General features: G+C 38.0%; 1 protein-coding gene across 1 annotated transcript in view; it reads right to left on the bottom strand.

The window, feature by feature from the left end:
• Positions 1-3,045: 3,045 nt before the first annotated feature.
• CLCA4 (chloride channel accessory 4) overlaps positions 3,046-16,683 on the bottom strand; it is a 30,349-nt gene continuing 16,711 nt past the window's right edge. Inside the window, exons 7-14 of the mRNA XM_055586907.1 lie at positions 16,099-16,326; positions 11,593-11,770; positions 10,210-10,316; positions 9,298-9,513; positions 8,112-8,379; positions 4,975-5,145; positions 3,823-4,059; positions 3,046-3,485 (exon numbers count right to left, since the gene is read on the bottom strand). Of these exons, the coding sequence (XP_055442882.1) occupies positions 3,046-3,485; positions 3,823-4,059; positions 4,975-5,145; positions 8,112-8,379; positions 9,298-9,513; positions 10,210-10,316; positions 11,593-11,770; positions 16,099-16,326 (1,845 nt within the window). The remainder of the gene's footprint in view (positions 3,486-3,822; positions 4,060-4,974; positions 5,146-8,111; positions 8,380-9,297; positions 9,514-10,209; positions 10,317-11,592; positions 11,771-16,098; positions 16,327-16,683) is intronic.

Below are 16,683 nucleotides of genomic sequence, written 5' to 3' on the forward strand. Positions count from 1 at the left end.
GGGCAGGAGGAGAAGGGGATGACAGAGGATGAGATGGCTGGATGGCATCACTGACTCGATGGACGTGAGTCTGAGTGAACTCCAGGAGTTGGTGATGGACAGGGAGGCCTGGTGTGCTGCGATTCATGGGGTCGCGAAGAGTCGGACACGACTGAGTGACTGAACTGAACTGAACTGAACTGAATGTCAGAAGAGTTGGTGAAAGGCATAATATAGTAAACAGTAGACAGACAGACTTTGGTTTCAGGGTAGATGCTCGAGCAGATCCAGGGAGTCCCTTGAATCCTGATCTGCCTTGCCTGTCAGGTCTCTTCCGCATGACCTTGTCATGGGTGGGATCTCCTGTGCTGGCTCCTGGCACTCCATAATTGTGTTGGCTTACTGATCTTAAAGGGGATGTTCTTTTGCTAGTTATGCTTGAAGTCTAATGACTGCAAATAGAATAATCTTGAGGTATGACTGGGAAGCAGGGATAGTTAGGCCTCTTTCATTCTCTGTATAGTCTTGGAAACTCTGCAGTGATCTCTGTCACTATAACTGAATTTTGTAAATGACAGAGTTATCAAGAAGACAAAGAATGTAGTGTCCATCATTTCTGCTGCTTTCTAATTTTTAAATAAGTCATTGGGACCATCTTATACCCTAATGTGGGAGGCAACTACATAAGGCCATGGACAATAGGAGCTGTGGCTCTTTGGAAAATCCTTTTGGAGACTAGCAACCATACTTTACTGTTAAATCTGCAGCAGTCCCGACTCACTTCATAGTTCCTTTGAGCTGTGCTATTCTGAGTTCCATTTTATTGTAGTGGCATCAGACACTATGGTTTGGGTCTCACCATTTACCCATGCTGTATTAGGTCGCTCTGACCTGTAACATCAGCCAACACCAGGTAGCATGCATTATAACATGGGAAAGTGGTTCCCTCAGCTCTGGCTGAGCAGCTGAGATGGTAAATGGATACCATCTCTTGGTCCTACAAGCTTGGACTGACCTCTCCAGGTGGGTCGTTAGCCTGTGACACTGCCAACTGCCCATCTGTAGGGGCAGCAGCCAGTTGGATGGCTGCTGTGGTGGGTTTTCTCTTCAGGAATCCTGTAGTCATTTGAACCTTTGTGGTTGATAATGGGCTACTCTTCCCCACTTAGGGCTGCCTCTCTTCCTTTACTGGGGTAGCTTAGAATTTTTTCCTGTATCTAGATTTCCTACCAGATAATGATGGCCCCAAGGTTTCATTTCTATACCTGGTACATTTTATAAATAAACTATTAGATCAAAACAATGTTATAGGAATGTAATGGAAATCCCATGTAGAGCCTTTATACTGCAGATTTTCTCACTACGTTATCGTGTACTATAGTCAGGGCTAGCTTTGTGGGATGAGACTAGTACATTTGCATGGTGTCTCATGCTTAGAAGGTCCAAGTACTTGGTTTAATGCTTTGCTCTTACCATCTTAAAATCCTTATAAATTATTGAGCAGGAGCTCTTCATTTTCATTTTTTACTGAGTCTATAAATTTTGTAGCTTATTCAGAATATAAAAATGGTAATCATTTTGTTGTTTTTCTGATTCTTACCAATTTATAATCAGTTACTGATATAGTTCTGGAAATAGATCTAAATCAAAGCCTGACCTGTAAGTGGAGAACCTTCAACTAAGACCCATCAGAGCAAAGCTGTTGCCCCAGAGAATCAGGGAGAGTACTAACCAGGCTGGTAGGCTTTGCCTTCATGGCTATTGGGTTGATAGGTTGGAAGGACATAGGGAAAGTCTGGCTGTTTTACATTATTTCTGTCCACTGTTAGAGAATTTCAGGCTTTTATTCCCCTCCCTGTAAAAAGTCAGTTGTCTTACTCCAGCCCCTTTGGAGAAGAAAAAGGCAACTCACTCCAGTAATTTTGTCTGGAAGAATCCTATGGACAGAGGAGCCTGGCAGACTACTATAGTCCATGGGGTCGCAAAGAGTCGGATATGACTGAGCAACCAACACTTCCAGTTTCAACCCCTTTCCTACATTTTCTCCATGTTTACCTCTATGTATATAGCTTTCAGCAATGCTTGAGTAGGTGCCAGCCCACCAGAGGAACTAATTGTGCTAATAGACCTTCTACCTAAATAGCACAGTCACCAAATGCCCTACTACACAGCTTATTTTCCAATGAATGCTATGAGTAAAACCAACATTTCCAGTTATCAGGCATCCCCCATTATTTCCTTTCCTCTAGCTTCTTTAATATTATCTTCCATATCAATGAAGTACAGTAAACATGTCCTTATTTACATTGTATATATTGTTGGAGAAGACTCTTGAGAGTCCCTTGGACTGCAAGGAGATCCAACCAGTCCATCCTAAAGGAAATCAGTCCTGAATATTCATTGGAAGGACTGATGCTGAAACTCCAGTACTTTGGCCACTGATGGGAAAGACTAATTCATTTGAAAAGACCCTGATGCTGGGAAAGATTGAAGGCAGGAGGAGAAGGGGACAACAGAGGATGAGATGGTTGGATGGCATCACCGATTGAATGGACCTGTGTTTGAGTAAAAGCCAGAAGTTGGTGATGGACAAGGAGGCCTGGCGTGCTGCAGTCCATGGGGTCGCAAAGAGTCGGACACAACTGAGCAACTGAACTGATACAAGTGTATAATCAAAGACCTTCAGTGAATACAATAAAATCAATTTATACTAAAAAATACTGAGAACAAATTCATTTCTCGAAAATATTGTTTATTTGCCTTCTTACATTTGTATTTTGACCACTCCAATAGACAGTTTTAACTTCTTGATGAAATTTGAATTTTTATAGAGAACTTTTGTGTCAGATAATATGTAACCAGGTATGAATATGAAAAGATCTTTATAACCTTTTGATAAATTAATAAATACAAATTGTTTAATTTAATATTGATTTATAATTTTTCAAATATCTCTTCATGTTTATATTTAGTCAAAGGGTTCCTTGTAAAACTCTTAAAATTATTTTCACACATGATAAATTTAAAAATTCTGAAACATCCTTTAATTTTGTTGTTGATATATTCTTAAAACCCTGTTCTAGGTCTTCTAGGATTTCTTTTCTTGTTTAAGATACAAATGGTGATGCTTAAAATCAGACTAACAATTACCACAGAGCCAGCCACTAACAACACCAAGATAGAAATGCTGAGTCCGGACTTAGGAGGATTTTTATCAGGACTAGTATCTGGATGAATTTCATCAGGAATGTAATCTTCTTGAACAAACAAAGCTACTTGCACAATGTTGGATACTTTTGATGCCAAATTGCTTTTATCCACACTTTGAACGGCAATGAATATGTGGGTTTCATTTCCTTCTGAGATATTTCCTGGTTTGAATGTGAAGGTTTCCTTGGAGTTGGCCTCTTTTGGTAACAGAGCAGTAGTGTTTACTTGCAGAGCATCATCAAAATTATCCCTTAGATCCAGGATGCTTTCACTTATTCTTATGATATACTCTTGAACTAAGAAAAAAAGTTATATGTAGTTTAGAAACTAGAGCATATTATATGAAATCTTTTTTCATTCTCCTCCAAAATGCTGTTAGTCATGCCAAAGTTATGCTCACATCCAGAGCCTTATTTATTTTTCCATAAAAGCTGAATTCTGATTTTTAAACTCTGCAAATGATACATGGCAGGTTATAATGTGCCACATGATGATTCATAACACAAGATTATAAAATTAATACTTTGCTGAGCTATTAATTATAAATTATTTTCCTCTCACACACCCTTAGACACTTGCTTTTGCAACAAGCAACTTTCACTTAATCAACAGTGCATGACACATAGTCCTTACCTTTTCCAACATCAAAATCATCTCCTGGTGCTGTCCATGTTAGATTGATCTCATCCTTATGTGATGTGGCTTCAAGATCTGTGATTTGACTTGGCGGGAAGAGGTCAAGGAATGAGGGAGACTGTGGAACATTGGAAACCACAAATGCACCTCCTGTTGCTATTCGGGTGAAACTCTCCACGTTTGTCTGAGAGTCCTCATCATTTTCTGGTCTTGGTGGATTCCCTTCAATGTTGCCTGCATTACAAATTCCTGGTATTTAATGGACAAATCTACACTAATATTTTCAGAACTCAATGAATTGTATTTTTTTATCCTAAATTTCCCCCTCCTTTTTTTTTTTCCCATATTCACAGTTTCATTTTATTAGTTTTGGTGACAAGATCATAAGGATTCAGTTGGTAGAAGAATTCTTGCTTTAGCATCCTGACCAGAGTATTGTAGGGTAGAACTGGATAATAAATTGCTTTGGAATTAAGACTGTCCTGAATGGGAATATTGCTATATAGTTAATATATGCTTTAAAAATAAAGGAGTTGGTTTATTTCTTAAATTACCTTTAAGATGGGAATAAATCTGGGGGAATTTATACTGGTTCCCTTTCAGTCACTTGTGTCAGGTTTCACACTTCCTCCCTGTTGCAAGTGCTAATGAATAATATTCAGATTGTATTGCAACAGAAAGCCCGTATAAGGGTGACATAAGGGACAAAACAAAGGAAAGCCAATAAAAATGCATTCTTAATATTTTTCATTGCTTTTCTCTACACATTTTTCCCTTTGACTAAATAAAAACTTTGCAAATAAAGGTATATGTAATCAGGTGGATAAATTCTACCATTGGTTTCTAGTTAAGTACATAACATATTAGCCTCTTTACTTCATCCTGAGCTGAAAATGTGGCAAATTTTTGTTGATATAGGTCATTTGCTCCAAACAAATGTAATAATGGCTGGCTTTCATTGAAATGTCTATACCAAAGACACTGTACCAAAGCTTAGGTTAATTTGGAGGCAAACTGTCATATGACTGAGAATTCATTCCAGAAATGGGAGAAGCTATACTCTGAAGTTATAAAATATTTGTAGCCTTAATCATACCAACTCACAATTATTCAAGCCACCATTGACTTCAGATATTATGAAGTACTCACCATCTACTACCCAGCCTGGTATGTATGCAGCTCTATTCAGTGGATGCCTTAAGTTCCATGTGACAGTGTTTTCTCCTCCATGAGCCCGTACTTTTAAGTTATATGGGCCATTTTCTTTATAAGTTGTAAAGTATCTAGAGTACACTCCATCATTCTTGAAAGAATCAGCACCTTGTTATGGAAGTGAAGGAATAAATTACTAAGGTAAAGAAAAATTAAAACTTAAGTATTTTCTAAGTCAAGCATATGGGCTTTATAAGCATATTGCTTTTATTGATCTCCCTATTTTGTGATTGACCCCTTGGGGAATATTTCCATTTTGCTCTGCCAACCAGTATCTTGTTGGATGTATATCCTTGTGGTACTGTGTTTGTGTGTGTACATATGCATATGCATACTAAGTCGCTTCAGTCCTGTCAGACTCTGCAACCCTGCAGACTCTAGCCCACCAATGTCCTCTGTCTGTGGGATTCTTCAGGAAAGAATACTGGAGTGGGTTGCCATGCCCTCCTCCAGGAGATCTTCCTGATCCAGGAATCAAACCTGAGCCTCTTATGTCTCCTGCATTGGCAGGTGGCCTTTTTACCACTGGTGTCATCTGGGAAGCCTGTGTGTGTGTGTGTGTGTGTGTATTATTTTTGTCGTGATTGTTTTCAGTCACTAAATTGTGTCTGACTTTTTGTGACCCCATGAACTGAAGCACGCCAAGCTTCCTTGTCCTCTGCTATCTCCCAGATCAGATCAGATCAGTCTCTCAGTCGTGTCCAACTCTTTGCGACCCCATGAATCGCAGCATGCCAGGCCTCCCTGTCCATCACCAACTCCCGGAGTTCACTCAGACTCACGTCCATCGAGTCAGTGATGCCATCCAGCCATCTCATCCTCTGTTGACCCCTTCTCCTCTTGCCCCCATTATCTCCCAGAGTTTGCTGAAATTCATGTCCATTGAGTCAATGGTGCTATCTAACCATCTAATCCTCAGCCCTCTTCTCCTTTTGCCTTCAGTCTTTCCTAGCATCAGGGTCTTTTCCAATGAATCAGCTCTTTGCATCACGTGACCAAAGTATTAGAGCTTCAGCAACAGTCCTTCCAATGAATATCCAGGGCTTATTTCCTTTAGGATTGAATGGTTTAATATCCTCTCAAGAGTCTTCTCCAGCACCACAGTGCAAAAGCATCAATTCTTTGGCGCTCAGCCTTCTTTATGGTCCAACTTTTACATCTGTACATGACTACTGGAAAAACCATAGCTTTGACTATTCAGACATTTGTCAGAAAAGTGATGTCTCTGCTTTTTATTATGCTATCTAGGTTTGTCATAGCTTTTCTTCCAAGAAGCAAGAGTCTTTTAATTTCATGGCTGCTATCACTGCAGTGATTTTGGAGACCAAGAAAATAAAATCTTTCACTGCTTCCATTTTTTCCCTTTCTATTTGTAATAATATATTATTACATAGACATACTGGTATATATATTGATACCTATGCATGTGTACTTAATGCCTTCATCTTATGAACTCATATACAGATTATTATAGCATTCTTCTTACCATTTCTCAGCTAGATAGTCTGTTTGCAGCTCATGCTTTAAGCCAATTATGTTGTCTCTCTCTCTCCAAATCAAAGGATGCCCACTAAAGAAATATTATCTTTGCATAAGATTTAATTCTCATTGCTATCACCTACAAATTACTTATTTTAACTTATCTTCAATGTCTCATTTTTCATTTTAATCCTAACCTCTTACACTATGATCGATTAATTTTCTGGTCTAACAGTGGAAAACTCCATCTGTTTTTAGAATAAACGTTTAGGAGAGCTCAGGAATACTGTATCATAAGGAGATTTCTTCATATCACCAGTACTAGAGAGTTTTGTTAACTTGCAAACACATTTCTCAGGAGGGTTAAGACTCTGAGAGAGATTCTTAAAATGAAATCCTTAGACCAACAGCATCTGTGTTTCTCTGGGTCATATAAGGAACGAAACTTTTTCCGGCGTTCCCATTCTGTGTTACAAAACAAGCTCTTCAGGAGTTTCGCTTCAAGGAGTTAAAATCTGAGAACCCCTGCTCCAAGTCATTGTTAATTACCAATGCTTTCTTAGGTAAAGTCATTCTTAAGCACCTATGCTTTCTTGGGTAAAGGTGTCCCAAATTATTTGAGTTTTATTTGAGAAATTTTATTTCTCCTTGAGAAATGAAACAAGATACAGGAGTTTTAACGTAGCATGGAAGGGGTTGGGAGAAAGAGAGTCATGGGATAATTTAAGAAAATATTGTCATATTAGATAAAGGCACTGATAAACCAAAGACTTTTGCCTTCTAAACTTCTCACAGGGCCAACTCTAGTTGATGATAGGTTATAAGCTGGCTGATTTAACTACATTGAAAAGAAACTAATTGAAAATTCTGACAACTTAGACGTTTACTGAGATAGTAATTTCTTTACTAAATGACCTCTCTAAAGAAGTGTTAGTTCCCAGAATAATTCAGAGTTGGGAAAAGGTTTTAAAGTACAGTACCACTCACCCATACAGACCAAGGAGATAGAGAGTGGTCAACACTCTATTTTGATACCTCCCAGTCAGATCTGGTATCTGATGATGACCCAGTGATGTCCCCTTCTCTCTGATGGCAGATCAAGCTTCCTTTGGTCTCAGTCCCCAAGATTATATGTGAACTTTTTATCCAGCTGTTGGGAATTTCTCACGGCTGGCATCCCCTCCCTGCCAGGGACCCAAATTGTACTGCTTCATTCCATACTACTACTTGTGTTTCACTGTCTCTGGCCAGACTTTCTTGGTTATATACCCCTAAGAAACACTTATTCAGAATTCTTGATGCTGTCCTCAATCTCAGCAATGATACTTTCCTATCTATTGGAAGACATTGGTTGTCTAAATGAAAGAAAGAACAGTAATGACAGTAAATAAAGTTGAGTGCTCTACCATGTGTAAGACACTTGTAAATCACTTTGGAGTTGTTACCTGGATAGAATTTCACCCTGGTCCAGTTGTTCATCCACAAACTGCATCAATTTTCTGATGCCTGTCCCTCAGCCCCACACTTCCTCAGGGACTCATAACATATCCTGAGTTATGAAAATTTAGACTTGTTCAGAGAAACCTGTGATTTACCTGCACCATTATCCAAAAGTTCCAAAACTTCTGTTTCTCCAAATTTCGATTCAATGAAAGCAGTCACGTTGGCTCCAAGAATGGGTAAATACCCTTGTAGAATTTCTGCATAAACAATCAGTGGGCTGGGATAGCTGTTTGTATCTTTATTCATTTTAGCATTCACTGTGATTGGAGGCACAGAAGAGTTTGCTGCCCGAGAATTTACTGTTATAGTCAATGTTTCTGAGCTTGCTTTTGCTTGAATATTGTAAGTCCACACACCCACCTAAAAATTCAATAAAATTGGAATAAGTATCCAACAGCAAGCTATTTTCTGTTTTCACACTATCTAACTCTAAACTATTAAGTATGTTACTGAATAAACATTGAGTTTATAGAGCTTTAAGAGTTTTGAGGGTAAAGAGGTAAGAGTTGAGGTAGTTTGGAAAGAATATCCTATTATCATGCCTGGTATCCAAAGTTTATGAAATCTCCACTGGTTAAAATAAGTTTTGGAAAGTTTGCCTTGATCTTGGACTTATCCTTAGATCTCAGAGTCTACAGACTCTATAACCTGGTGAAAAATGAAAGTGAAAGTCGCTCAGTCATGTCCGACTCTTTGCGACCCCATGGACAATAGTCCGTGGAATTCTCTAGGCCACAATATTGGAGTGGGTAGCCTTTCCCTTCTCTAGGGAATCTTCCCAACCCAGGGATCGAACCCAGGTCTCCTGCATTGCAGGCAGATTCTTTACCAGTTGAGCCACAAGAGAAGACTAAGAACATTGGAGTGGGTAGCCTATGCCTTCTCCAGCAGATCTTCCTGAGCCAGGAATCAAACTGGGGTCTCCTGCATTGTAGTCATATTCTTTATCAACTGAGTTATCAGGGAAGCTCCCCTATGATCTGGTATAAGAAATAGCTTTGTAGCTATCTACACAGCAAGCTGCACAGACTTACTACATTGTCCCCTCAAAGTTATCCTTAGCCATCTTAATTTTTTCCTTTCTCTTCCTTTCTTCTAATGCTTAAGTTCTTTTTTTTTCCCCTCTGTCACCAAAATTTTCAGGACCATACAGTCATATCAAGTACATTCTACTTTATCTTAATTTTGAAATGATGTATTGGCATCCATATTTATGATATCAAATTATGTATTTTCACCTGTAAAATTTGCGAGGAGGTCTAAAAATTAATTGCTTACCTTTGTAGCTCCTTTAATACTGAGATAGGCCATTTTGGAAGCTGAATCCACTATGAAAGTCCCCATTGATATTCCATTGGGATCAAAGAGGTAAATAGAGGGAAGTTGTTGTTTCCATGTGATGAGAAAGAACGTGTCCTTTCCCACAGTGCTATCAATTATTACAGTGCCATTCATCCAGTCATTACTGTTGAGTTTTAATCCCTTACTTTCAAGCTGTTTAAATATATAAAAAATCAATAACTGTAGAAGAGAGTAATTTTATGCTTTTCTTCTGTTTTACATATTTTAAAATTTCTGTCTTGAGAACAAACTTAAATATGGCATACCACTTTAGGCTTGCAATCTCTTTGAAAGCTAATTGGGATGACAGTTGTCAGTCAGAAAGTGTGGAAATATAGCTACTGAGGAGAGAACAGGGTATAATAAAAGCATTACAGCAGAACAGTAGGATTTACAGCTGGAGATATGGCCCTGTTATTATCTTCCCAGCTGTCTTGGTGAGCACCTACTCTAGGATTTAGCACTGAAGTGCTAAACTACCTCTCAGAAAATTAGTTCTGTGTGTGTATGTGTGTGTATTGCCCTCTGTTTACCATTTTTCTTGACTTAAAATAAGGTGCTCAGTCACTCAGTTGTTTCTGACTCTTTGTGACCCCATGGACTATAGCCCTACAGGCTCCTAGTCCATGGAATTCTCCAGATAAGAATACTGGAATGGATTGCCATTTCCTCCTCCAGGGGATCTTCCCCACCCAGGGATCCACCCAGCATCTCCTAAATTGGCAGGCAGATTATTTACCACTGAGCCACCTGGTGATGATATAGAACTCAAAACTTGTAACAACCAGATGATTTTTCTTGGTTAGGTCTAAATTCAAACATAAACACTCAAGGACTAGGAACTCTGACCTGAAGAGATTGCTGGGAGGCATCGATGTTCCCTGATGCAAGGGCTGCAAAAGCATCAATAAGGCCGTTGTTCTGGCCTTCATCTGAAGCATAAATATATTTTCCTCCTAAAATATAAATACATTAACTAGGTTGCTTTTCAGAAAATAAGTGCTTTTCACATTTTAGTGATTAAGGCAATGTCAGGGTAAACAAAACCATAGTTTCAGTATGTATTATAAAAATAAACCCAAATCAGGTAGGTATAAAGATTATCTCTGAAATGTTACCTTAAAAATGTCATAACTGGGAGGTAAGCTACCTTTAAACTCCACTAATAGAAATCTTTCTGGTTTAAATGCATCAACTAACTAAAGAATGTGAAAGGTGATGTTATAATTTCATGAACTAAAGCTCACAGGATCACATAACCTTTAGGAGAATTATTCACTTTAATGATTATTTAAGATACAGTTCTAACCATATCAGCTTTCAAGTTTTCCTGCCAGAGTGGGTCAGAATCAGAAAGGTTAAAGAGATTTCATATTGAAGCAAAGAGATTTCATATTGAAGCATTCTGACAAAATTTGGCAATGAGCAGATAAAAAAATGATAAGCAATAGAGACAAGTTTAAAAACAATATTTTTGGAGGGATATTTAGGACAGAAATACTTTACAATGGCTATAAAATTACTTCAAAATGATGGGAGTTTGTACAATTAAGCATTAAAAAGCAAGTGTTTGTATGATAACATTAGAGGTCAATTCAATACAATAATTGATTTTTATAATGTTATAAATTATGTATTCTCTACTATGTTTAAGAAGGCACTGAACACATGTAGTCCATTTTCTTCACATGTCTCTGTCTGTAAGATAGTAGTTATTTTACATTTGATCTAGAAACCTTGTTATTACTATATTTATAGCCTGAGCTTCTGTTAAACCCACCCCTTAACTTCCAGTCTATTCTCTAGTCTCATGTATTTCTCACTATTTTTCAATGTGGCTTGCATTGTCACCCCAACATGCTTTATATTCTCTGTCATTCTTTTTTCTTCCAGAGAAAGCAAACAAATTGATAAATGTCTAGCTCCTCATCTCTCATGCCTTGTTTCCCTGACTCTATTCAAAGCTGAGAGAATCAATGACTCCATCTGCTCACATGGTGTTTGACACCTATGTATGTCTCTTGTCATGGAGGAGTGTTATCCGACTATGCTTTTCTGATTAGCAGTGTTTTTTGTCTCTCGGGACTGTTGGCACCTTGAGATCATTTCTGGTTTAACTCTGATCCCGAGCTCCTGGCAAAGCACCTGCAGAGTAGGAGCTTAAGAGAACTTGTTGAATTGTCAGCCTCTACATTTATATATTGCTATCAAAGGATGTATGTCATATTTTACCTGTTGCAGTGCTCATCTCTTTGACTGCTTCAGCAGCATCTGGTCCAAGAGCAATAAAATGAATGATGGCTCCACTTTGTTCCACTTTCTCAATACAAGACTTTGCAGTGCTGTCCTCCCCGTCCGTCAGCAGCACTATTTCAGATCCATCTATTTGGAAGCCAGCGTTTCTAATTGCCTACAAATATAATCAGAGCATTATTACAGGTGATCTTAGGTCAACTAGGCCTGGGAGAGATTAGGATAAAATGGACATAGAAAATAGTGTGCAGAAAAGAGGAGACAGCTTCATTTTTAAATCAAAGGATCTGTAATCACAATGCTAGGGGAATTTAAACAGGACTTTTTATTTTCTCTCCACCCACTGTAGGAAATATTTGCTCAGATGAAGTTATGTGGGAGTAGGGGTATGGAAAATCCTACTTGAGTTCAATGACTATGATATCACATTCTGTGGCACTCAGGAAAATCAGACACCAAGCATATAATGGCATTAAATATTTTTCTGCTTCTTTGGTTCTGTATGCAGCTAGATGCATTAAGAGTTCACCTCAACATTTTTAAAGACGCTGTTGGTTCCAAATTAGGGTATCCTCAGTATGCTAATAAACAAAAGATATGGAAAGTTCTACACAGGTTAAAAATCTTGTTATATAATTTTTAATTAATCTCTAATAGTCACAAGCACATAACTAAGCATATTAATGGTGCTAGGAGAATATATGACTTACTGAGAATGCGTCCTATTTATGATTTGAACCATTTCCTATAAAGCTAAACAGTTTGAAACACAGAGTTTTGAATCTAGGCACCCATAAGAAAGGATAAAGAGAATTTATCCCAGGAAGGCAACTGTATTTCATCTTCTTTGACAGCTTTATTGGAAGTGGCTTCTTGATACATCATTTTGAGAAACCGAGTCCAGTCCAAGAGGAAAAAAAATGATAGGCTATCAGTGGCTTTCCTGAACTTGTAGTGGAGATGTGTATATGTTTACAAAGAAGGGTTTACAATGTAAAAATTCTTACTAATGCTGGTGTCAGGATACAATGTGACCAGTCTTGTTTCAATTTTTGCAGGTGTTGAGGCAAAGAATGACGGTTATATATAATTTTCAGTTCAGTCAGTTCAGTCGCTCAGTTGTGTCAGACTCTTTGTGACCCCATGGACTACAGCATACCAGGCTTCCCTGTCCATCATTAACTCTCGGAGCTTGCTCAATTCATGTCCATCGAGTCGGTGATATCATCCAACCATCTCATCCTCTGTAGACCACTTCTCCTCCCGCCTTCAATCTTTCCCAGCATCAGGGTCTTTTCAGTTCTTCACATCAGGGGGCCTAAGTGTTAGAGCTTCAGCATCAGCATCAGTTCTTCCAATTAATATTCAGGACAGATTTCTTTTAGGATTGACTGGTTTCATCTTCTTGCAGTCCAAGGGACTTCAAAGCATCAATTCTTCAGTGCTCAACTTTATAGTCCAACTATCCCATCCATACATGACTACTGGAAAACCATAGCTTTGACTAGATGGACCTTCTTTGGGAAAGTAATGTCTCTGCTTTTTAATATGCTGTCTAGGTTGGTTATAGCTTTTCTTTGAAGGAGCAAGTGTCTTCTAATTTCATGGCTGTAGTCACCATCTGCAGTGATTTTCAGTTCAGTCAGTTCAGTTCAGTCGCTCAGTCATGTCCAACTCTTTGTGACCCCATGAATCGCAGCACACCAGGCCTCCCTGTCCATCACCAACTCCTGGAGATCACTCAAACTCACGTCCATCGAGTCGGTGATGCCATCCAGCCATCTCATCCTCTGTCGTCCTCTTCTCCTCCCGCCTCCAATCTCTCCCAGCATCAGAGTCTTTTCCAATGAGTCAACTCTTCGCATGAGATGGCCAAAGTACTGGAGTTTCAGCTTTAGCATCATTCCTTCCAAAGAACACCCAGGGCTGATCTCCTTTAGAATGGACTGGTTGGGTCTCCTTGCAGTCCAAGGGACTCAAGAGTCTTCTCCAACACCACAGTTTAAAAGCATCAATTCTTCAGTGCTCAGCTTTCTTCACAGTCCAACTTGCAGTTATTTTGGAGCCCCCCCAAATAAAGTCTCTCACTCTTTCCATTGTTCCCCTATCTATTTGCCATGCAGCGATGGGACCAGATGCCATGATCTTAGTTTTCTGAATGTATATTTTTAATATATGTGAAATATGGCTCAATGTATACTAGAACTAAATTAAAATTTAGGAAATGTTTTCATGAATTATAGCATTTATACAGCATCCCCATCACACCCCCCCCTACACATTCGGGAACAAATGAAGATTTAAAGATGAAGCAGAGTTCTCTGTCCTTCATGTCTCCCTTGTATTATTTTATTCACTGAACACTTGCAGTGTGTTATTCACTGTACTGACTGATGGGGATTCAGCAGGAACTACATGGATTTTGTATTCATGGAAATAATTACATTTAAAGATATTTATTGGGAGTTGGGTGAGAGACTGGGGAAACATAGAGATGATTGGCAAAGGCAAAACTAATATAATCAATAAAGAGAAACTATAATATTAAACTGCTACCATTTACTGAAATTTGCTGTGAGTTAAATGTGTTTTACACATTTTGTAATTTAATCCAACTCCAAACTCTCAACCTGTCCCTAGATTACTACTCTACTACCAGTCTTAATCCTTACATTTTATTTGATATAGGGTAACCAGAGGCATCTTCCCAAAATATGAATTAATTATGTCTTTTGTGCTTAAAGCCCTTCTGTTGTGTTTAAAATACAAACCTCATCATATTTTTTGAGGGTTTGAAGAATATAGCCATTTTCTACCTGGCAATTACATTTCATTCCCCCTACTTACCAAATCCCAGTGTCACTGGCTTCTGTCATTTCTTAAATAATTCAGTTTTTTGTTCACCTCATTCCCAAGGGACTTTGCCCTTTTCATTCTACCTGAATGGCTGGCTCCTTCTCATCCTTCAAATCTTAGCTTAACCATCACCCTTCAGATAGATCCCCTCTTCTAAAGTAGGCTTTGTCCCTCTTTTCCCTCTTACTTAACCACATCACATTTGTTTGGTCACTTCACAAGACTATCTCTACAACCTTCAGTTAAAAAAAATTGATAGATTTATCTGTATATTATCTGTTCCCAATAAATTAACATGTGAGATTTGCTTCTTACATGAATACATGTTAATAAATTAAAATATATTATGGTTACTCCCTACAATAAATATGTATTGAATAAATTAAACATGAACAACCCTACAGGCTAACATTCATACTCAATTTTATTGATGAGGTAATTAAAAGCTAGTGAGGTGAAGAATGCTTAGGGTAAGAAATCTGGTAAGTGATTATTGGAGTATGAACCCAGACTTCATGTTAGAAAACTATACTAAAATGCCATTAATTCATAAAACAGGGACATTCGATAGAGTTGGAAGTAGCAGGAAAAGCTGCATGAAGGAGCAAGGATTTTGAAGAATGGATAGAATTTTGGCATGCAAATACAGAAAAGAAGCATTTTACATAGGGGCTTGGAGAACAATGTGTGCTGTAAATTGGTTGATGCATAGAGTATTGGTAAGGGAGAACTGAAAAAAAAAAGCTGGCAAGAGAGGTGAGGGCAAGCTTATCATAGAATGAGAAGCTGTTAAATAACATCACACTGAGAAATTCAGACTTTATCTTATGGACTGTGAAGGGACATGTTTTCTATGCAGGAAAATGATGCAACTGATATTAATTTTGAGCTCAAGGTGACCATTTGGATAAAAATAAGATTTGTAATAATAATTAATGTGAATTATATGTTTACTATGTAGTATAATGACTATTGTCCTAAGTACAAACATTTATTATTTTGCTTAAGTCTCATAATAATCCTATAAGTGAAGTGTTCTTATTTTCCTATATTTTATACATAAGGCTAATTTCCAAGGAGGCTGAAGACTGTGCCTAGATCACATGGCTAGTAAGTAGTATAGTCAGTACTCTGATGATGTCACAACTCATGTTATGACCAGTATTCCTTACCCTAAGTATGATTAACAGTTTTTGCTACATCTGGAACTTGGACAGATAAACATTAGTTTCCCTAACTGAATATAACAGAAGCTAAAATGAGGATTGCTCTGAAGGAGAATCATACCATATAACTTGCTTCATTGCTTAAAATTGGATGACTCTTGCTACTCAAGCCCTCTTATTTAATTAACATTCCTTGAGCACTGACTGCTGCATGGTAATAAGACAAAGTCTCTGACCTCATTGGGCTTATACTACAGTGAAACTGTAATAGTCATTTATTTACCCATTACTTTGCTCATCAATTTCTTTTAATAAAAAGATGGGCAAGTGAATTTCTCTATATGATTAGTTTTCTACTTTTTAGAATTAGTTATGTTAAAATTAGGGAGCAAGTATGAGGAGCATCACTTAACATAAAAATGTTCTAGTAATAAACAAAGTATATTTGAAGTATGGTTTTCACCTGAAATCCTGATTCAATTCCACTGCAGATGGAAGTTCCTCCACTAGCAACTGTAGGTAAACTTTCCAAGAGCTTTCTTCGTTCACTGCTGCTTATGATTTGGATTAGATTACTTTTGATGGAGGCAGAACTATCAAAGTGCACCATCCCCACCCAAGATCCATTTTCGACAGTCTGCAGCAGGAAATGTTGGGCCGCTTGGTTCATTCGATTTAGACGATTAGAAACCTGAATAAAAATGGGTAATAAAAACAAGTAATTTTTGACCAGAAAGTAATAGAAGATCACATAAAATGAGTGAACAGACTTTGTTGTTAAAGGTTTTCTATCAATAGTAATTGATGTTATTAAAGAAAGCAAATTTTTTCAATTGATAAAATTAAAAATACAGTTCTGTTTATTATGTAATACATGGTGGTTTGATTGCTAAGTTGTGTCCGACTCTTTTGCAACTCCATGAACTGTAGCCTGCCAGGCTCTTCTGCCCATGGGATTCTCCAGGAAAGAATACTGGAGTGGTTTACCATTTCCTTCTCCAGGGAATCTTCCTAACCCAGGGACTGAACCCGCATCTCTTGTATTGCA

The sequence above is a fragment of the Bubalus kerabau genome, chromosome 6 (genome assembly GCF_029407905.1).
Source record: "Bubalus kerabau isolate K-KA32 ecotype Philippines breed swamp buffalo chromosome 6, PCC_UOA_SB_1v2, whole genome shotgun sequence".
NCBI lineage: Eukaryota > Metazoa > Chordata > Mammalia > Artiodactyla > Bovidae > Bubalus > Bubalus kerabau.